The following is a 24,352-nucleotide window of genomic DNA, read 5'->3' on the forward strand; positions in this document are numbered from 1 at the left end:
AATAGAGGCAGAATAGCCTCTATTGATGATGATGATGATGATGATGAACTTCTGGGTCTCTCCATTATGGGCGTTTAGTTGCCTGTGCTAGAAAGTGAGCAGGGTCTATAGGTCATTCAACAGAAAACAACATAATCCATTTCCCAGGAGGCTGTGTGTCGTGAGCCAAGGCCAAGGACACATTTCCCATGACCTATGACCTACACATGACCGATTCCTCACCCGTGCACAAAATGCAAACGAATGCTGTTCAGGGGCGCACGTTCCCTCCTCTTGGAAGAAGCACTTCTGTGTTTGTCTTTGCATTGCTCCTTAAGCTGAGGTAGATCTTCTTTATACACCTGGAACAAGATGGATTAAAACAGTGAGAAACCACGATGATCATTGGAGCCAAGGGCACGATGAAGTCTATTCCAGGGCTCCCTGCTGCTACATCAAAGTTTATCTGGGAGAATGTGACCTCCAAGGGGCTTACTGACTTGGCACGGATGTCCATCCAGGGCGGTCTGCCCCTCAGGACCCCCATGGCACCGCTGGATGCCCTGGAACTGCCTATGGTATGAGTACATACTTTATGGACTTTTTCCTGGCATCCAAACTTATGGGGCAAACCAGGAGGCCTTATAAACCGTGTCAAGGATGCTTAGTGGCTCACCAGGAAGCACCCCCGCCAGATACCTCTGGTAGAGAGTTACTTAATCCCCCTGCACCTTGCTCTATGTTGATAGTAAGCTGTGTTTGCAGAGGTTCTCAAGACACTACTGATTGGACGAACAGCAGCTGCACAGACTGTCCAATCAACATCTCCACCACCTGCAGAAGCTCCACCCAATCTGAAAATTCTCCAAGCACCACAACCAATAAACATGGCCTGCATAGGGGTGAAAAACTCAATCATGTTTCCTCAAGAACCCACAGTTTTCCTGATTGAGGGAGAGATGGATTTTGGAGTTCTCCTGTAACACTAGACCACAGAAACAAAGTGTAATGCAACTGCTGTGAGATCGTTCATACTGTCCAAATACATACTAATATGTTAATTAGCTGCTGCCAAGAATGCAGCCTGGTGTATCTATGTGTGTGCTGGGGGGATAAGGAATTTATAATTTTTGCTCCAATGGGAAGATACTGATGCTAAATACAATGTCAGTAAAGGAGCAGTAATGTGTTCTGTAGAAACTTTGTATCACTTACCCCTAGATATTCTGCAGTGCAGTACAAGGTGTGACTTACCTGCCGACGGTAAGTGATCTGTGTCTCTTGTTCTATTTCAGAGTCCAGCTCTGGAACGTCGGACTGCTCCGAGTCTGAGTCATCGCTGTTGGAATCGAACAAACTCTCTGATACGAAAGGGAGACGAGAGGAAAGTAGGAAATGACAGGATTATAGTGTCCAATGCTGGGGGGAGATTCTCTAAAACTATTATAATGGTTCTCCAAATGTAGCAAATACAATCCATGACTTATGGAACTATATATACTAGAAGGCAGGCTGCGACTTGTAGTTCCCCGGCCACTGAAGGACCAAAGGTTGTCTGTGTTCTAAACATGAAGTAGGTCTCCTGACATCTCCTCCCATGTGAGGTCAAGAATCTGCTTTTGGGTTCACCGATTGTCATATATGCAAAACATTCTGTAGAAAAATGCCTCTTCTGCCACATTGAAATTAGGTGGCCCAGTATGGCACGCTGACATGAGGGGGGATGGCAGGATAATATAGCCCACTGACACAAGTGGGGGGTCCCGGGATAATGGCACACTGACAATAGGGGGGGCAGGATTATAGCACATTGACACAAGGTAGGAGCCTGGATAATACCACACTGACACAAGGGGGGCAGGATAATAACACATTGACACAAGGGGGGGTCTCAGGATAATAGCATTCTGACAATGGCATAGCAGCATTACCCTGTGGAGCAATGTGAAGAACATCCTTCATCTTCCTGTCTGGGATAACCTTCCACTGAAATACAGAGTGGTCGGCTCCACCAACCGAGATAATCCACTGATAGTCATGTGACCACCGCACACTGGTCACATGAGCAGAGTGACCCAGGTACTTCTTAAACTTCGCTCCTGTAATACAGGTTACAAGAAAAATGTTTGATGGCTCATTGCATACACATGACTGTAAATATATAATACATAGGAGGAATAAATATAGGCAGATGTAGCCTGTTCTCCTGAATATGAATGGAGGGATAATAATCTGACCTGAGAATACAAAATAGAAAACCTGTACCAAGGGATCATATATATCTGAGCAACAATGGATGGGCCTCAAGTAACGCTCACTGAGAAATATTTCAATTAACACAAAACTAACTGGAAGAAAAAATATAAAAGTTGGATGTTTGAGCATTGTTTCATATTGAGGTGCATTTAACACTACAATATCCCTGTATCAGTTACACAGTACCTTTATATCACTACTCTGTGCTGCTGGGGGACCCTGCACCTTCCACTATATATCTCGAAGTCTGTGGCTTCCTGTATCAATGTGAGAGGAGTCTTCTATTTCTATTCTGTGCTGCTGGGGACCCTGCTCCTTCCATTATATAACTCTCACTCTCCCACTCATATTATTAAAGGGCCAACAAACCCCAAAATGTAACATTTCGGATACGAGTATGGAGGTTAAATACATTGTTGAGTGTTAAACATTCCACTGCAGCTCTGTACGAAATCTCCTGATGGGATCAGATATAGGTCAAAAAGCTGAGATTGAGTTACTGTAGCATTGGCTCCACCCCTGTGTATGAATTAACCAATCCCCACAGTGCATTTCTTCCCAGCAATTGCAGCAAGTTGTCAGTCAATCTGTGTCTGCTCTCACAATTCCAACCTGCCACAAAGCAGTGAAGGAGCATGGTGGACATCAGCTAAGGGTTTATTTGTTAATATCCGGTGATAAGGCTGATAAAAAATCTCCTAACACCATTCTTTATCATTAAAATCTCGCTGGGGATATGTGAAAATATCATTTATATATTTTTTCTGATTTCCATACACTATGTTGCCATTTAAAAGCTACTCGCTTTTTAATGAAATCTTCAATACATTAGAATTGAATAAAATAATCATCACAAATATCATTATGGTTCTTGTTCCGGTTGGCTGAGTTTTTTCCAAGTCAACCCAGCTGCGAAGAGGTCAATAACTTCGCCCCCTGGAGGGAACTGAATCTTTTTTATTATCTTTAGTGGTGAGAAATCATCAGGTGTCGGCCGGTCTAATGTAGCAAATTGTATCCGCTAAACATCATTATTTTACACCTCCCGAGGCTAATGGTTATATCAAGGTGTAAACTTCGCACTGCGTGAGTCTTTCCCTGTCACTTTGTAATTAACTCGTTCAAAAATTAATATAACATCATTATTAATTGAATGGAACTGGCTATGGAAAAATCCAGAGCCCTTTAATTATGCAGCGGGGTTACAAGCAAAAAGTAGCACAAATGTGAATTTACTGCAGAGCTTGAGAACAATGAAGAGAATTTATTTTTTTCTATTTTAATTAAAGTCTGTGAAAAGATGAAGCTCCAACAAATATGGACATTTGGGGGTATATTTACTAAAACTGCGGGTTTGAAAAAGTGGGGATGTTGCCTATAGCAACCAATCAGATTCTAGCTGTCATTTTGTAGAATGTACTAAATCAATGATAACTAGAAACTGATTGGTTGCTATAGGCAACATCTCCACTTTTTCAAACCTGCAGTTTAGTAAATCTAGCCCTTGATCCATAGAAATTAAATAGCATATATTAACGGGTGACCACCCAGATGATCAAAACATTACAGAATAAGATAAATATTATTATTACTGTTGATTTGTAAAAGCGCCATAGTGGGTAAAACAGGACTTACATAAAACAGAGACATACAAGGTAGACAAAATAAATGCAGACATGAAAACAAAAAGTAGAGAGGGTCCTACCCATGAGAGGAAGATCAGTCTTGCGGTGGCATTTAAGATGGATTGAAGTTGGGATAGATGGTCAAGGGGAATGCCAGATAGCAGGAGGTTGTAATAGTCAAAGTGGGAGATGATGAGAGAATGGATACGAGTTCTGGCATCATCTTGGATAAGAAAAGAGCGTATTCTAGAAATATTTCGAAGATGGAGGCGACAGGACTGGGAGAGGCTGGATGTAAAGAATGAGGCAGTCAAAAGTCAACTGTGAAATCAAGCTTGGGAGGCTGAGGAAATTTTGGTGTTAATGACAGTGAGGAAGATTTAATGGGAGGTGGTGACCCAGGGCGGAGGGAAGATAAGTTCTGATTTGGAAATGCTGAGCTTTAGGTAGCGTTGGGACATCCATGTGGAGGAAGCAGAGAGAGAGAGAGAGAGAGAGAGAGAGAGAGAGGGAGGGATAAAGAGCTAGCAAAGGAAGTGACAAGTCAGAAGAGAGGTAGATTTGGGTGTAAGGGTGGTACTGGAGGCCAAATTAGTCTAATTAATTCCCCAAGAGAAGTGGTGATCAGTGAGAAAAGCAGAAGGCCAAGAACAAGCCTTGATGATAAGCTTGAAGCTAATAGGGAGCAGTGCAGACACATTTAGAATGGTACAAAAGGTACTAGGGCTGTATAGAAACTATTAGGACTGTATATAAGGAATTCAAATTATATAGAAGCTGCTAGGCTGCAATCCCGCAAGAGGCTGCACAAACATTTTCTAAAAGTTGACCCCTGTATTCGCATAGCGTCAATTAAGTCAAAGTCCATACAAGTAAATGTGCATTTCAGTTACTGATACATTGTATCTGTGAAGCTACAGTGCGTTCTGTATTTAATATACAATGGATTATAGGACATGTGGATCCTGATTACCTTTTCTCAGACAAGGATATCGAAACAGCTTCACGATCCCATAATCATCGGCCGTCACTAAAACCTGCCCAGGATAGTTGGCATCTACGGAGTTGATTTCATTAATGTCTGAATATTTTGGGCCGATTCCGTTGACCTCTAAACCAATGACACAAGTCCAACGAGCCCACTGCACCCCTTTCATCTCGTCCTTGTTGGAGATCTCCTTCCCCCCTGGAAACAAGACGGAGAACAATGTTGTAACAAAGTGAATTGGACACAGTCTCTAAAACATCCAAACAGGATTTGTACAGTTGTTAATTAATAAAACCCTGGAACAATTATATTTATCTGGTCCTTCATTGGTTTATTCAGCTTTAGCAACATGTTTAATTACCTAATAATGCCACTAAGTCAGTTCATCTAATGATCCAGAGAAAGAAAAAAACAGAGGTACTACCATCATCATCATCATCATCATTTATTTATATAGCGCCACTAATTCCGCAGCGCTGTACAGAGAACTCATTCACATCAGTCCCTGCCCCATTGGAGCTTACAGTCTAAATTCCCTACTATAGACACGCACTCACACACAGACAGACAGACAGAGAGAGAGACTAGGGTCAATTTTTTTTTTTTTTTTTATTGCAGCCAATTAACCTACCAGTATGTTTTTGGAGTGTGGGAGGAAACCGGAGCACCCGGAGGAAACCCACGCAAACACAGGGAGAAAAAAACTTATAAGAACACACGCTCAGCGAGCCTTATAAGTTTTATATTTTTTTATATATTTTATATGTAATAAAATATGCTGTTATAGAGATCACCAGCTCTGCCACTTGTATTTTTCTCATTTAGTAATTGATTGTGGAACAAGTTCCAGTACTTGATCTATGTGGAGGGCTGCAGGTTTTTCTATAACATTTTATAATATCCTGCTAATAGTGGTGCAGTTATTTGGATTAACCATCATCTTTTCCTAACTAGCGCCTGTGACTTTCATTTTTCTCTACTACACCTGTTTCAGGCCATGTTATGTATCTACCATCAGACAAAACAGATATTAGGTGATAGTCTATTAAGAAGAATAAAAATATTCCCTTAATCCAGCCCTTAGGGCCCCCTAACAGTGCAGGTTTCCCAGCTGACAAGAGAAATAATTATATCACCTGTGGATCTGTTACATTGTATCAGTCAGTAATGATTACACCACCTGTGGATCTGTTACATTGTGTCAGTCAGTAATGACTGCACCTGTGCTCAGCAAGGAGATATGGAAAACATGCAGTGTTAGCGCTCCCTTAAAACTGGATTTGTGAAAACCTGCATTCAAGGTGTCTAAGATTTTCTTGGTTTGTCCTCCACATTCCATAATGTAATATCACCTATAGTTTATTGGTAATATTTAGTGCCACACTTAGATTTCACTTACATGTAATGCATTTTCATTATAACATATTTTATCAACTAAATCAGCTCTTTATATAAAAAAGGACATGAGTCTGTCTGAAGTGAATATAGACTGCATGGAAAAAGCTTTGATAATGACTAAAAACAAAGTTTTTATATCCTAAATAAATGTTTTTTTTTAATAGAACATTATCGTGTTATTAAAATTGGCAGCAGTAGCAGCTGGGTGTTCCTGACCAAAGAGGATGTTAGGTTACGATGAAAGCCAGTCACATGATTGCTCATGTCCAATCACTGGAGCTGCAGATTGTACAATGCATCTGGGAGGCTCCATCCCACTTAAGAACATTTTTGAGACTGATCAACATTTATAGCAGAGGTTTCCAAAAACATATACAACAATTGCAGTGTAACATACGGTGCTAAACTTCTGCTCATAGAGATGTTCCTTCAAATATATAGAACATATAATTCAAAATGTCTATAAAAGTCCATAGAGCAAGTTATTCCAAATGTCATTTAAATAAGTTTATCATCAAATCATCCGATTCTTCTCCGTAAATACCGAAATTGGTAACAGTACTTTAAAGGATGGAATCCTACTGGTAATGATATCCTCAGATAAAAAGAAATATATATCAGAAAGTATCAGAAAAATATTTCCCCTTATTGAACACACCTTATGTGATTAACAATCACACTTTGATTTTCAAAAAACTCGTGAGATAAAAAAAAAACATCCGAGTGATCACACAGTGAGTCATGCAGGGAGAGAGTGATATGTGTCAAAAGACTTAGATTAGCATAATAATATGCACTTACACAAGTAGTAGTATGGATCACAACACACTCTTATCCTAATATGTCTTAGCTGTCTGTTTGTATTGCACCATTGCTTCTCATATGGAGTTTTTCCTCTCATACATTCCCCAATGATGTAAGAATCCGATGAGGCAGGGAAAATATGGGAAATATATATAGTGCTTTATATTTAATACAAAAACGACTGACAGCAACAATACAAAACTATGTGTCATTATCTGGAAAAAAAACAGCCTCTACCATACAGCATTCTCTGCATTTACATCAGCGTTCTGGGAATCTACTTGAACATTCTTTGGTTGTAAATTACTGTAACCCCGAGGAATCTTACGGAACTAACCTGGCATTCTAAAGATCAGTCGCTTCCCGCTGCCGTCGTTGGTCTGCAGATATTTACTGTCCGATGACCAGTCCATATGTGTGATGAAGGTTACAGAACCCATACACTCCCCGACCTTCTTGTATCTCTGGACCACACCGTAGATATCGACGCAGCTGTCATTAGAGCCCACGGCCAGGAAATTCCCATCCGGAGAGTATTTCAGCTCATGAATAGCTTCCTTCCTGTCCTTGATATGGACAACTTCAGTCATGTCCCTGAAGGAAGACAGATTGATCCACAAAATTAGAGATAAATATTTTATGATTATTATCCGTCACCTGTCCTTACACCCCATTGATATCCCATCTGTGCTTGTACATTACAATAAATCCCCTTGTGCTGCAATGTAATTGCCACAATGGAGAATGAGACATAATAGTTGATCCCTAAACAACGGTCCTTATTTCTTGGAACTATAAAATTCAAATGTGATTATAGTGCTTCAGACTATAAACAATCAGGAAGAAGGTAAAAGTTTGATATAATTTGACATTAAATATACGGACACAGAAGAGATACATAATATTAGTGGAAATACAGAGTCTCAAACAGAATTAGACAATCTGGGGTCTCCAGCTGTTGTGGAACTATAAGTTTCAGCATGATGAGATTTTGTACTTCAACAGCTCAAGACAACCAGGTGGACTTGAGGAAATCATAAATGGGACCTCAAAGCAAGGCCGTAACTAGGGCTGTGCGATAGGGGCGACAGCCTAGGGTGCAACGCTGAAGGGGGGCACAAATTAGGAATATTTTAGGTCCATTTGGTTAAAATTGAGGGCTAGGGGGGCGGCATTTGTCTTTCTCGCCCCAGGCGCTAGAATTCTAAGTTACGGCTCTGCCCCAAAGGAAGTAACCAGTGAGTCCATGAACAGAAACAGTCACTCTCTCTCCCGCATCAGATTCTGTGCGCGCCCGGTGTCCGATATAAGCTCTGAGAAGTGGAGACATTCCCCAGTCCTGACTTTCTATTTGAGCGCCAATGACAAAAGTAGGGAAAGTGATTGTGCGTTACATCACCTGACTCTCAGCACGGTAAACGATCCGTCCTTCATCCCCAGCGCTAGATGGATGCCATCTGTACTGACAGCCGCACAGCGGATTGGTTCCTCCATATTGCAGCGGGCAATGAGTGCGTGGTCTACTAGACTCCAGATCCTACAGTCACAAGACAACACTTACAGTTTTACACTCTATAATAAGCTATTACTTTACTGCACCTTACATTATGGAATGTATAAGACGTGAAACACCTGGGGGTAAATGTATCAAGCTGAGAGTTTTCCGGCGGGTTTGAAAAGTGGAGATGTTGCCTATAGCAACCAATCAGATTCTAGCTGTCATTTTATAGAATGTACTAAATAAATGATAGCTAGAATCTGATTGGTTTTTCAAACCCACTGGAAAACTCTCAGCTGGATATATTTACCCCCTGGTATCTCACAAAATACAACCCCAGCAAGGAATGACTTATATACACTGTGCTCATATAATAGGAAGGTGTTGAGATCACATTTCCATAAATAGAAAGGTTTGCATGGCAAAACGGTGGGAGACATTTATTAGAACTGGTGCACAGTTATCTATAAAAGGTGCTATAACAACCTGATATTTGCTTTTATATTTCTGTGCAAGAAAAATGACAGAATCTGATTGGTCGAGATGAGTTATTGTTCTGTTACGCTGCAATTTGTACAGCAGTCGACTGCTGCCTGCTACTAATGAAATTAAAACATCCATAAAATAAAACAGTCTATCCTAACGTTAGATTTAAATATACCACAAAATCCAAAGTACACATTTATCTAGTAGGAAAAATGACTTTGATTTGTTAATAATTTTGCAACAAGACATCGCACAGACAAGTATTACTTTAATCAGAACAAAATATGTGCACAAAACATATATTGTAATGTTTTGTTAGTACAGCCTTTCAAAAAATAAAAAAAATCCTTTTAATACCGTGGTGGAAAGATTAAGTGAATCTGCAATTTTCGAATGGGCCGATGGCCAAACAAATATCTGCCATTAGTTATGCTAATGTAATACGATTTGATGAAACATTTTGACAGCCTAATTGAAAAGGCCTTTTCGGGAAACTGGATTTCGGGCCGTGATCATTTCATCTTCAAATGTATCAGAGCCAGCTCGTTAATGAGCCACGTCAGAGTTCATTAGCTAGAAAGCTTTTACCTGGAACACTGAATGAAGAATAAAAACAACATAAATTCAATTTTTCCTGTCTCAGCAAACGACGGAAATTGCTGCAGCGAGAAATAGCTGTAGATAAATTGAGGTTTTATATGTTGGTCAGACTGGGCAGGTTAAAGTGATTTTGTTTAATCTTAAAATATTTTCATTTTGCACTGAATGCTGTAACATCTCATTGTTATGGGAATACTTCTAATATTGTGGTTCTAGAAAACATCAGAATGAGCTTATGAGAGACATTTATAAAATCTTACGGTGACATTTGTTTCACGTTTTAAAAATGTAAAAAATATTTTAGGGTGTGAAACGCATGTGGCAAATATTAACTGCATCAAATATAAATATAAACCGACCAATCTCAGCTGAGCATGGAGTGTTGGTCTACCCATTGTTATCCCTGTATTGTATCCCCATCCTCTTGTATGGACGGTGTCTCTAAAACAGGATCACAAGGCGTGAAGCTGCAGTCACTGCGGGATGGTGCACCAGTTGTACCACAGATCACTGCTCTCTACAGTCCGCCATACTTGCTGCAGCATGTTCTATTTTTGGCACATCATGTCAGCGTGAACAATGGGCATATTTATCATACAAGACAATATCTATCAATCTCTACAATAACAGGCAGTCTAAGTCATATAATTCACATGGTGCAGGTATAATGCTACATGTGCACTGATCCTGTGAGTCACACCTCCTCAATAAAGCCACACCTCCTCATCTCCTTAATAAAGCCACACCTCCTCCTCTATACGGCCACAGCTCCTCGTCTACTAACCCCTCTTCCATAAAGCCGCACCCCTCACCTCCTCTCCCATAAAGCCACACCCCTCACCTCCTCCGCCATAAAGCCACGCCTCCTCCTCCACAAAGCCACACCTCCTCACCTATTTTTCCACAAAGCCACACCTCCTCCTCCATAAAGCCACACACTCACCTCCTCCTCCATAAAGCCACACCCCCTCACCTACTCCTCCATAAAGCCACACCTCCTCCTACACAAAGCCACACACCCTCACCTACTTCTCCACAAAGCCACACCTCCTTCTCCATAAAGCCACACCCCTAACCTACTCCTCCATAAAGCCACAACTCCCAACTGTTCTGATTTAGACGGGCCAATCCCAATTTGAGGGTCCTGTCCCATCATCCAGCTCAGGACAGCTTTATCCCAGGGGTCTGTACGTTGCTCTGCACAGGAAAGCTGTGGTGAACGACTGCCGCACACCCTTGTGGCAATGAAAGGGTGGTTGGAAGGCAGAAGAGGGGGAAAGGTGCAGCCTAGAGATACAAAAGCACTAAGAACACCCCGGGGTGTGGTTACGTTCCTGTTGTGACGTAGCCGTCATGATGTGGCCACACCCCATATCCTGAGTTATGATAAGGTCACATCTGCTCATCCACCAAGAGTGACTCTAATTTAAACAATCCTATTAAACACTGCAACACACCAATTACATCTTCCCCAGGCTGACCCGGGTACCTGATCTCAGGGGTGTGCCCGGGCATTCTGCGGCCTGAGGATATGGCGCCTTCTCATCCCTTAGTCAGACTACCATAAACATGAGTGTAGGAGCTGTGCGCATTTTAAAAAGACAAATATTGTCATTTTTAAATATCAATAGATCTACCAACAAGATAAAGACCACTAAAAGAAATCACATTATTTTGCTGCCTCGTTATATCCCCATCCCTGTGAATATAAACACTTCTGTCTGACTTTACCGGTATGCCACCCGTTTCAGGGGCCGGTGAGATGCAGAGAGGGGTTGTTACTCTGCCAATAATGTCAACTGAAAGAACAAAGAATGGGACATTTTCTGAACGGATTTATATTTAGTATTCCAGGGTAATTAGGTTGGGAGTTTTGTTTCTCTTTGTGGCTTTTCATTGACATAGTCTTTAAAAGACATTTCTATGACCAACGTCCAGATACTTGTATCCTAACCAAATGTCCAATTAACGGAATATAGGTCAATACACTTCATTAAGGTAATCTAAATGGTTTGTATTTTAATATGTAATCAATAAACAATTAAGCCAATCTTTCTAAAAGGTTGCGGAATATTACCAGGGCTTTTGAAACAACAAGAAACAGACAACATGGAAGAACCATTGTCAGACCTCAAACCGTCAAGTCATAGTGTATTATAAGGACAGGTGGCATTATTATACAGGAATATTAAACTCCTGTATATATTACAGGAATGATAAAAGGAAATAATATAAATATACCCCTCAAAGTTCATTAAAAAGATAAATGATAAAATGTTTATAATTTCCACTAGAGGTATATTACCATTTATATAATATACATAACAATCATAAAATATTATTTGCAAATGATATTGGCAGCTATTTTGCAAAAGATATTTTGTAATTTAGGTTTTGTAGACTTTTCAGATAATATTTTGTAATTTAGTTTTAAAAATTAAACCACACCCTCAATCCTCCCCCTTAAAGCAGTGGTCTCACAGTGGACACTTTAACTGTTAGACATACAGTCTCTGTTACCTTGATCATACCATGGAATGGCTTGACTCAATTAGCTATTTGGCTGGATACACTAAACAAAGGGTTACCATATAACATCATGGAATGACACTTCACACTTGCGTGAAACAACAAGACATTTGACACATTGTATCTACAACATTACACAATCTGAGGCTGTGATACATCTTGATACAATAACCTTTATCTTGATACATATTGATACATTTCCCAATGCTATTTCAGCCAGTATTACTGTGGAGGCACATTGCATATCATCTAGAAGTTCTAACCTAATTACCTCTCAGATTACCTGTTGGCCTAGCTAATTAACATGGGCTGCCAGCTAGTTAACTCAGACATTGTGCTGATTACAATCCAAATCTAAACTGCACCTCATAACAATGGACAGTTGAGACAAATGGTAATTACCTTAGCTAACACAAGCAAAATGACTTCTGCTGTCCTGTTATTTTCACACAATATGGCAATATTCTTTCCATTTCTAATAAATACAATATTACAGGTAATAGCCAGGGAAAAATGTACCTATTAACATGAAATAATAATACACATAATACATCGATGCTCTGGTGTATATACTTAGACTGGGCCAAGGATTAAAAATTACATTAAACTGTGAGAAACGGGTGACAAATAACAAGTTCTCAGTCCAGTAACACCCCGTATCGTAAACAGCTTCCTATAGGAAATAAATCTCTGCTGTGCGAAAAGGAGAAGTGTTAACCAATACTGTGCTTACGAGCACAATCTGCAACCAATCAGCACTTAGCTTATACCTGACCTGTGAAAGTTACACAATGAAATCAAGTGTCTCATTGTTTGCTGCAGTTTAGTGCAGATTTTGCATCAAATTACAATTTCCCTCCTTTAGGGACCTGTTTATGAAGCAGCGTTAGGCCCAAACTTCAGAAAAAACAGCCGTTTTCACCAGAGAAAGGCTTTGTTACCTTTGCACAAGTTATCCTCCCCTTTCCTGTCCCTAGTAATAGCTGCCAGAAGATTATTGACAACATCGGTGTCAAAATAATGATATTTAAGTAATTTAACAATCTCATTGTTATCTATGAAAAAAAAGCCTTGAGGCAAAATACATATATTTATACATTCTGTTGTGGAACGCTTTAATTATTCAGGAAGAACATGTCAGTATACAATATTCTGCACCGAGCTGTGTCTATATTACGCTGCTGTCATCACCTAGTGGAACAGGTTTTATAGTTCCATTCTTTGTGACGGAATAAATTTTCAATTTGGCAGATCTATTCCTCGGATATAATGACCATCTTATGCTGACTGGGATACTGCACATCTAACATAATACACTCAGATTGGCATATTGTCAATGGTACCATGTGGGCAGCACGGTGGCTAAGTAATTAGCTCTTCTGCCTCACAACGCTGGGGTCATGAGTTCAATTCCCGACCATGGCCTTATCTGTGTGGAGTTTGTATGTTCTCCATGTGTTTGTGTGGGTTTCTTCCGGGTGCTCCGGTTTCCTCCCACACTCCAAAAACATACTGGTAGGTTAATTGGCTGCTATCAAAAATTGACCCCAGTCTCTCTCTCTCTCTCTCTCTGTATGTGTATGTTAGGGAATTTAGACTGTAAGCTCCAATGGGGCAGGGACTGATGTGAGTGAGTTCTCTGTACAGCGCTGCAGAATCTGTGGCGCTACATAAATAAATGGTGATGATGGTGACGATGATCCGCAGACTGCAGGTTTATTGTGGACAGCGTCTCCTACTGAGCTTGCGTGGACCACAAATACTGACAATGTAAAAAAAAATTATATCTGCGATAGAAAATTATACTCAACGCTGAAATTGGGTGGGGACTGATAAATAGACACCCTTAATTCAGCTAAAGTACAAATATGGACCCGGACAAACCCTGCCGCAATGCAAGGGGTGAAATTGCATTTTATTTCTTTATTTTTTGCTTACTGCATACAGGGGAAATACTGGCCGCTTTAACATCTAGTGCATAAATACAGAACAGCTTTATTTTAACACTGCGATTTAAAATAGGGTACGTCCACCTCCGAACACAAAGACATTTTTCATTAGCCACCACGCAGCACCAGGTGGTTTTGCCTAAGGTGTAAGACCGCGCACGCTTTAGCGGGTTTTACTCCCAACTAAAAGAGGTCCAATGTTAGTGAATGAGCCCCACTGAGACACTTCTGTATGTCAGACACATATAATAAAAACAAATGCAGCTTCAGACCTTACGGACCGATCATCACTCCCGGTAATCGCCAGCGGTTTGGTGGGGTGGACGGCCAGAGCCCACAGCTCCCCTTCGCAGTGACCCTGCATGATCAGGAAGGGCTTATTTCGCTCATGCACCACAACCTCAAAGATTTCACTGTCCTGCGTCCCCACCAGGATGTGGTCTCCCCTCCAGCACACGCTCCGCACAGATAAGCCTGTAAAGCAGACGGAACAGGTTTAGCGGGAGGGAAATAAACGCTCTATTATCTCAATACAGCAGTGAGGATGCTGCTGATACCAGAAGGCGTCATTTATTCCCAGACACAAAGCTCATGCGAGTCCTTGCGTTACAGAACTGCGCTGAACAGTGGATAAGCCATTACGATCACTGTCAGAACTAAGCTGGGTACACACCTATGCAGATCACACAATACACAACTGTTTGGTCCACGATCATGTTTTATCTCACCAAAACACATTGCATCTGTTGATTTGGTTTTCTTTCAGTCGTTGGTAAAATTGTTACAGAAATCGTATCTGAAGTACGATTGCATAGGTGTTTACCCAGCTTTATCAATAGCAATTTAAAAAAAAGAATGGGCGTGGCATCATTTTATTCAGCAAGAAGAGTCAGAACACACACATTGTTTTCAGTAGAAGTAGAAGAATTTTTTTCAGTGTAATGTTTCTTTAAAGATGGCCACCCAATACGATAATTTTACATCTGGCAGATCCTTACAGTTTCAGAACCAATCAGCTTTATCTACATATTTTCCCTGAGCAGGGTATTCATTCAAGCTCTCCATGATGTGAACCCCCTGAAGAAACCAGCTGGGGCAAGTCTAGCTGGCACTGTGGGGGGCTTAGGTCATGTGACAATTGGGCCAATGACAGTGAGAGAAGCTGGGTTTAATCCGTTATATTAAAATATTGGGGGTCAATTTCCTTTAAGTCAGGGAACTTTTTTAGCCCAAAATATATTTAGATACACCCGACGTTACCCCCTTCATTTGAAAGAAAGGAAAACATATATTATTAATTATTGGAATTCAAAATTTTATTGAATCCGTTCAAAATTTCTTTGAAAGCTTCAACTTCAAAACTTCAGGTTTTGGAGAAATGATGTTGCTTCATTTTTGATACGAGAGCATCAATATTGGGGCATTTTGATGTCAGAGCAATTTGGATACAGTCTTTATCGTCCAATCGATTTCTCTGCTTTGTTTTTATGATCGTTCGAGTGGAAAATCCTTGTTCGCAAAGGTAGGTTGTTGCAAAAGGCAGCAACTTTTTGACTGCCTCCTTATGTGTAATTTTGATGCCTTTGCAGCTGTTGACATCCAAAAATATGACAGATCTGCTTTGTTTCAAATGCAATACGTGCTTCATTATTGTATCGAAGCTCAAGAAGTGCCTCTGCCAACCCTTGGGGCTCTTCTGGTAAAACAGCAATTTCACATTTAAAGTGGTTTACATTCTATCTGACAGCATGTGAATCGGCAGCATTACCCCCAGGAATTTCATTTTTACCCCATTTGGGGTAATTTACCCCTGTTCCCTGATCACTGCTTTAAGTCAAACCCTCATACGACAACGTTGTTCTACTGAAGATTGAGCGTGTTTTCTATGTAATTATTGAAAAAGAAAATCCTCTACAGAAGAATAAACCAGCACATGGGCCGTGAAACTTTAACTCATAGCTTTAATATTCCAATCATTTAAATATAAGTGCAACTGTGAAATATATACAGAGCGTTTCCTGCATCTGGGCCTGGAGTCTGTAATACGCTGTCTCTAGGTTGTGCTGTTTATTTGGTTTTACCATCTGTAGCACAGAATAAAATTGGGTCAGTTGAGAGATATAATTTGATTCACAGGCTACGATGGGTAATTTTACTTCATTTACTGGAAATTCGCTGCAGATACATTAATATTCTCCTGCTGCTAGATAGAACCTGCGTGAGCAGATCCAGGGCACAACCTCTCATATACTCAGTATAGATCTATACGGGGAGGACGGAGCTTTAATTGCTGTTATAAACTGAACAGTCACCCAATCATAGACTGCATTGAGCCCTTTCTAAATACCTTTAAAGATGTTATTATTTGTAAATAGACTTGTTTTAAGCAGTCAGTAAATAAGTGCACCCATCACCCAGCCACGGTGCAGGCACCCAGACAATATTCATGAGAGCCCGGCACCCAGGAATTATTGAATAATACTTGTAATCAGGTAGTGAGGAAGCCACAATTCCATGTTTTTAACGGCCTGACCAAGAAGAATACGATGGCTTCAGATGAAGAGGTGGCAGACATTTTTTTATTGAGCTCTATTTTGGAGGCCAGTCTAACAGGTAAGACCTCCACACCTGCCTCCGGTCATTGGGACAACTTCCAAGGGCTGTCCCCCTAAATCACTTTTTTAATGTAAGAGATGAGCACACAGAGGTGTCTATGATCTGCTCACTCACTGCACAGCTTCTGAATACATATATATTGTCGCAGCTTGTTCCGTTCTTCACCATCTATATACACTTAATCGGCAATCGATTTATTTATTAGTCACATTAGGGGCCTGCTTCAAATTCAGATGCAACTTGTGTTTAAAAAATAAAAAATCTTGTGCATAGTTCCAACCTTACTGATATCCAAGTGGATCTGAAGATACGTCTCCATTTGAATCTGGGTGTAAGTACGCGCTGCCTAAATGTTACGTGCTGTATATAGACAGACAGAACTGACTGCGGCGGTGGTCATCGTTTTCACGATGTCCACTACTCCGACACGGAGAAGGCCTACAAAGAAAATCCGAAATGATGAAAAAACGATTTGGAACAGAAACAGACTTATCTTCTACCCAACGCTGGAGATCTCCGATGGGAGCACCAAGCGGCAATGTGGGGACCCCTAAGGTTAAGTGTTTAAACACTTAACCCGACATTTTCGCTTTAAATTCCTATTGACAGACGTCACGATGACGTCAGCCCGCAGTGCCGAACACTTCTCCAATCGGAATCACTTGCTGTCAGCTTGGTGCTCCCATCGGAGATCTCCAGCGTCAGGTTGAAGGTAAGTCTGTTTCTGTTCCAAATCGTTTTTTCATCATTTCCGATTTTCTTTGTAGGCCTTCTCCATGTAGGAGTAGTGGACATCGGTAAGCATACCCAACCCCTCTGCAGTATACGCACAAGCGTCTGTTCAGTAAAAGGTCACATCAGAACACACGCAAAAAAAATTAATTATCAAATAAATGAACAACTCTTAACGGTATAATCGTTAATAAAAATAAGGATTTGTAAAAAAAAATATATATATATTTTTTGGTAATTCTTTTTAACATTAAATACATAAATAAAGTCTATCTTACTTGCATATACATGTTGTGTGCTCACTAGTGGTACACATATGTATTTAATACAAAGACTATTCCGTGTCAGTTAGCGATATCAGTCGGCATTTACACCTGTCCTGTAGCTGGTGCAAGTGATACACCTAAAACCAGCTATACTGAGACACAAGACATGAATAGTCCAGATCTACGTTGGCGCGCCCTCAGCTTACTGTACATGACCTACATTCATCTGCTTCTTTCCTCCCCTGTTCTGAACTCTCTCAAGTCATAAGTTTAATTTGCGTTCAGACACGCACTGCATACAATTGCGTTCATTGGCGTGGGGGTTTGTCACGGAGCACGCGCAAAGCTATTTCAGGCAAGATAAGGCTGCACACAAGTGGACATACAGCCGAACATGAACCAGCCCCTAGATGTCCAATCACTATACATCGGCTCCTGTATGGTTTGTTTTAGAGCACAGTTACTTTTTGTTTAAAGAAGTCCTTTACAGGCTGTTATGGGATAGGTAATGGCACCTCATTGTCCCTACTATGCCAACCTCTATTTGGTGGTGGGAGGCAGAAGGATGTAGGGTTGTGGTATATCCCATATGCAGCTTACGGAGTAGATACAACGATGACAACCTTTTGATCTGGGACACGGGTAACCCCTCCTATCAGTATTGTTAGATAATTTGAATAATGCCGAGTCTAATTTGAAACTCATTAGCTCTCTTCTGAGAGAAGAAATAATATATATTGTTGCAACAAAACCATCGCTAGTTGAAATATTTTGCATGTTGTGACAAAGTAAACGCATATAAATCGGGGATGGTACAAATTGTTATTTTATGCAGAAACTGCTTGTATTTAAGGTACAACTTCTTTTTAACCGCCCCCCCCCCCCCCCCCGCCTTCCCAAAAAGAACATATTACCTTTGTATCCTTGGTCTGTTTCCCTGAGATCAATGACAGTAATAGATTTAAAGTTTAAATCCCACAGACGCACACAACCGTCCCGTCCTCCGGTGGCGAATCCCTCCTCACAGGCGTTCATGCTGAAGATTCCTGCCTACAAAAGGAAAACATTTATGGATTAAGGGGGAGACACCGGCCTTTATGGGGAGACCCTGGGGAGACCTCTACTCTGCACAGAGATGAATATGAAGCTAATGATTCTCCAGAGAGTGATTTGCTGAATATCCCAATAGGAGATTTAGCAGAGCCCAGGCCAAAAATAATATATGAGGAACATACATTTTATAGTATAAAGATATTGTATAAAGTTCTGAAAGGGTTCTGAGACATACAAAGGGAGACATGATAATGTGTTCAGTTGGGCTTGGGTTGATCTCCGGGTAACTACAATGGTCAAGTATGTTACGCTATTTCCTCCTACTGCTGCTATTTCAAGCAGGATTCCGCTTACTAGCTACCCCTAATCTATACCCTATAACACTCCTCTGGGTCCATCAGGGTAGAGGATCTATCATGGCTCCACAGTGGTTAGCACTGCGCGGGGGACATATGGGCTCTATTCCCTCTGGGGCACTATCTGTGTGGAGTTCATATGTTCTCCCCACGTAACTGGACACTGTTAAGTTATTTGTTTTGCCTTCCTCCTCCGTGAGCCCTGGGGAATAAGTAAGGATGGCACATAAGATGACCGTACTCACAGCGTGTGCTCCTTGGATTGTCCTAGCGAGATTGAGCCCCTTCCACACGTATATATCTCCATTCAGCGCTCCAGAATAGGTCACCTCGTCTCTCGCACACGCCAGGCACAATATGGTCTGCAGGTCACCGGTCTTCCCAAACATACCGCGTTTCGGCGTCAGCGAGTTCCCACACAGACTCCAGAACTGAAAGACAATGATAACACGTCCTTTACAGCAGATGGGCCAGAGACGCCCGTCAGAAGAGATTTATTACGGAGATCAGGAGAGAGCATAAAAACTGCACAGACAGGGCAGCAGCAATATTAAAATTAGTGTATATTTTTTGTACCTATAATAATTTATGTTTTATTATAGGATAGATAAGCTGAATAGCTGCAGTCTTTGTATAAGTATTTCTATAGATAGCGGCCATTGTTCATGCAGCAGAATTGGGAGCTGTAATCTGCTTTTCTCTTACATCGCATCCTTCGTGACACAGTTACTTTATTATTTGTGTGTAGGGAAGTAAATGTGAATATTGTCTGCTTTTGTGTGTCTTTGAATAAAGATGTTTTCATGGGTGATCTTGAAGGTTATTGTGCACTATAACTATAGCAACCAATCAAATTAGCTTTCACTGCCTGACGCGCACGAGCCATATAAAAGCCATATTAAAGCTAATAACTGATTGGTTCTTGTTTATTATTGCAGATTTAGAACATAAATATTTCTGGAAATTCATCTCAGAGTGCGGTAAAATTCCTTTTCTTGTAGCAACAAGTTTAGCTCCAAATATCTGAGAAAATAGCGGAATTTGCATTTAGAATACAGCTGGAAATTACTTTTTATTGTAAAAAATAAATAAAAAAAATAAAATAAAATCAGACTTCTGACTTTCCGGTGGCCTCTGATGAAACCAGACTGAAGTCAGGGTTCAATGTTTGACGCAGGCAATGGCCGAGCCCAGGGAAGGTCTTTTGTTTTTTTTGTGGGCATGCATACGACGAAATCACACAATATACGCTGGTCAAACGGGCACACATTCAGCTCTGCATCTGCATATGATCATCTCCTAGGCTACTATAGGAACTATCTTCAGGATTTCCAGGACGGTGGCTCAGTGGTTAGCACTTCTGCCTCACAGCACTGGAGTTCGATTCTCGACCATGACCTTATCTGTGTGGAGTTTGTATGTTCTCCCCGTGTTTGCGTGGGTTTCCTCCAGGTTCTCCGGTTTCCTCCCACTCTCCAAAAACATATATTAGTAGATCAATTGGCTGCTGACAAAATGAGCCCTAGTCTGTGTGTCTATGTGCGTTAGGGAATTTAGACTGTAAGCTCCAATGGGGCAGGGACTGATGTGAGTGAGTTCTCTGTACAGCGCTGCTGAATTGGTGGCGCCATATAAATAAATGATGATGATTGCAGTTTACCTTTTCTCATTCAATAGCGGAAGTGAGCTACTTCTTAAGATAACCATTTATTATTATATTTTTATTTTCCCCCATTACTCACCTTTTATTTGTTTCCTGAATACTATAGAAAAAAAACATCATCTTCATAAAACTTCCCTTTAAAATGGTGCCCTTGTCTGCTCCTTTAGGGACTGGCGCCGTGCAGCCCTGTCTCTTATCACCAACAACCCTACTTGACAGGAGAATAAATCCATTAAGAAGAGCAGAACTCGCCCTTCACTGTAATTCACCAAAACTCGATAAAGCATCTGGCCCTGAGGTAATTACTTTAAGTAAGAGGCATTTTCTACTCAAATAAGAGCTAAATGGATTAGTATCCACAAAGACTCCGCCACAGGAACAGAAGAGCTGAGGCAGCATTATGTAAAAACAAACTCTTCAATTACAGACGGACGACAGATAGATTCAATTCTGGCCAGTAAAGGGTCGGTCACCATCAGAGGATATTTCCTTACCACAATGTGAGAGATCGATGGGGCAATGCTCTCAGCAGTAGGAAACAAGAAGGTATATAATTGATGGATGTACGATGGGTGCCGCTGTGATGCTTTTCTAGCAGCTGAGGTAAATTGAGTAACGGGACCTCAAATGAAATAGGTAGTACAAATGCGGCCACTAACATATGAGAGAGGAGAGAAGCACATGGGGCGATTTTACAGGAAGGTTTTTTGATAAACCAACAATTTAATAAAAGCAGATAAACTGTCCTGTTGCATTATCACAAATATTGGCTCAGCGGACAAAATGGCTGCCTTCACCTACTTCAATGGTATCACTGATTCTGAAGTGGATTTTGGTTCAGCTCACAAAATGGCTGCGTCCATTGAGTGCAGACGATGGGTATATTTTAAAGAAAAATGATGACTAAATGCATGTGAGATTAAATGGGAAAATGGGGTAATTTAAATATTGCTTTATTTATTTATAAATTAATTCTGTAGCGACATTAAGAATATCATCATCAACATTTATTTATATAGCGCCAACAAACTCCGTAGCGCTTTACAATTGGGAACAAACACATTAATAAAACAATACTGGGTAATGCAGACAGACAGGTACATTTCAACTAATGGAATTGTCAGCATTTAGACAAACTCCTCCCTCCCAAAATGGCAGCCAGGAAGAGAGCATGATGACTGAGCATTAGCCCTTCAGTTACTTCATGTATATTATCCAGCTCAGTAATACACAGTCTTTGATATACACTAGTGTTATACAGGGGCTTTAATTGCAGTCTAAGAGGGTTGAAAATCGTATTTGTGTTTTAAAGGTCTAATTTATGATTGATTTTATTTTATTTTATTTGGACTAATGAAACACAAAATATTTCAACCTAATTTCCGATTACAAAAACACAAGATTATCAGCTCTTTTATGCAAAACAACTTATTATAGGTTTATATGGTGAAGGTCAATTCTGCAATGTCATTGGGACAAAACAAACAGAGATACGCTGTAAATTGATGACCGATCAATAAGGTTTAGACTGTGCCGCTGAGGACTCTGCTTCTTATCCAGAAAATGTCATTTGTACATATCTTTCAGGATCACAGCCAAGGAAGTGTACCGGGATACAGGTGAGCTTCTGTACATAAAGATGTATGTGTACGAGTATAAGAATACTGAAAGAAAACACAGAGGGTCTGACTCATCTTCAGACGTAAACTGAACGCAACTTGCGGTAAAGATAAAAACGCTGTAACTTATACGCACGTCTGCCCGTACTGAAATGCAAGAGAATCTCAAGATAACATTCAAGTTAAATCTGGCTATACATTACATGCCATATGTAGACAGACAGAACGCAGCGCAGGATACGGACAGGAGTGTGTGCAATATCTAATCCCATCAAAACACATGCTAGCAAAAAAAAATAATTCTATGAAACAAACTAACAACTCTTAATACTATAATTCTATATAAAATAAGTGTTTTTTTTATATTAAATCCATAAATCAGAATGCGTACTGTACATAAAATGCATATTTATAGTTTCTCTTACGTGCCAACAAACGTTCTGTGCCATCTAGTGGCACGCATACATGTAGTTTGTAATACAAAAGACGTTGATGTGCCAGTCATCACCATCAGTTGGCACTTACGTCTGCCCTGTAGCTGGTGCAAATGATACGGCTAAGAAATACATACTTAAGAGAAACCAATAACTTGGATTGGCTGCACCTGCATGACCACACCCTTACCGTACATTAGCTATGCCCGTCTGCCCCTTCCTACCAACATTTCGCCCTTCAAGTAGTAGGCAGTCGTAAAATTAGATTGCGTTCCAACATCAACTGCATGCATGCGCGCTCCTTGGCGTTAGTCCCGTTCTGACGCATGCGCAGAGCTATTATACACAAGATACACTACACAAATGGACTTACGGACAAAAATTAATCAGGCCCTGATTGTATAATGGATTCAAAGATATCAGATTTCCAGTAGGTTTAATGGAATTATATTTGTACACTATTTACTTGATTCCAGACTTATTCGTCAATGTAAAGCAGAATCAAAAAAACCCCAAAAGAATAAAATAAAAAAGTATCCATTATGCCACCAAATCATATGTATGAAGCAATATGCAACAGTCTGTAATACCAGTAGACTCTATCCTGATGGAAAAGATAAATCACTGCAGAAAACAAGATGTATAATGATAACTCGTTTGCATCCTGCCAGGAATGTTCGTAAACACTTTATATTATGCAGTGAATATTTGTAAGGTAAATGCTGTCTCTGTCTCCACCACTAGCTGCATTCCTAATGATTCTATTACTGCAGGTCGCATCCTCGTTCTACATGAGCAGACTATTGCTTCCCCAACCACCCCCTCTATGCCCTGGGTAGTTCTGTCTGTGACCCCCATGCTACAGTTCTCTTCTCACTTAATAGCGGATGAGAATTCTGAAGCACGGAGGCCATTACCGCACTGTGCAACTCTGTGTGAGCAGTTCAGCTGTCGCAATAAACACAGCTCTGGCCTAAGAGACCCCAGACGTGGGTATAGAGAGAGAGCCTCAATTTTGGGCAATAAACATGGTGAGTGAAGAGCACTTTTGTTGCCAAACAGAGACTAAAAATGCACTTTGTGCTAAAATATCCTATTTATTCATTTTCTTATGTGTTCTCATCCAAACAGAGAAACTGGCACAATGTTAGACATTGTCAGCTCAAAGTACTTTTTGTTCAGATTTACGCGCACCTGTTGAACACGACATATTGTGCTGAACAAGTCAATATTCAGCCTATTGCTTCGTTAGGACCTAGGGGCTGAGTTATCAAAATGCGCCAATTAGACTGATGTTTTTTAAAAAATATTAGTGATACTCAACTGCCCCATCGATACTAATCTGGAGAGGTAAGAGTTAACTTACTGCTTCGCTGGGACAGTTTGAAGAAAAGCGATTGCGTGAGCTGGTTAGCAGCGTAAACTTTGGTGGTAACTTTTTAATTTATAGGGTGAAGCAAAAAAATGCTGTATCGCTGACAAAAATTCTTATTTTCACTGC

General features: G+C 40.6%; 1 protein-coding gene across 10 annotated transcripts in view; it reads right to left on the reverse strand.

The window, feature by feature from the left end:
- The window catches only part of EML5 (EMAP like 5), a 106,272-nt gene that overhangs the window by 34,897 nt on the left and 47,023 nt on the right, over positions 1–24,352 (reverse strand). For all 10 annotated transcript variants that reach the window (XR_012680373.1, XR_012680374.1, XM_075193627.1 and 7 more), the window contains exons 5-13: positions 19,381–19,566; positions 18,641–18,776; positions 14,385–14,586; positions 8,450–8,587; positions 7,388–7,644; positions 4,834–5,046; positions 1,911–2,078; positions 1,234–1,340; positions 223–341 (exon numbers count right to left, since the gene is read on the reverse strand). Coding sequence is in view for 8 of the 10 variants with exons in the window: in XM_075193627.1 (XP_075049728.1) it covers positions 223–341; positions 1,234–1,340; positions 1,911–2,078; positions 4,834–5,046; positions 7,388–7,644; positions 8,450–8,587; positions 14,385–14,586; positions 18,641–18,776; positions 19,381–19,566 (1,526 nt within the window). In the remaining 2 variants the exon portion in view is untranslated. The remainder of the gene's footprint in view (positions 1–222; positions 342–1,233; positions 1,341–1,910; positions 2,079–4,833; positions 5,047–7,387; positions 7,645–8,449; positions 8,588–14,384; positions 14,587–18,640; positions 18,777–19,380; positions 19,567–24,352) is intronic.

This window comes from Mixophyes fleayi, chromosome 12 (assembly GCF_038048845.1).
Source record: "Mixophyes fleayi isolate aMixFle1 chromosome 12, aMixFle1.hap1, whole genome shotgun sequence".
NCBI classification, from domain to species: Eukaryota; Metazoa; Chordata; class Amphibia; order Anura; family Limnodynastidae; genus Mixophyes; species Mixophyes fleayi.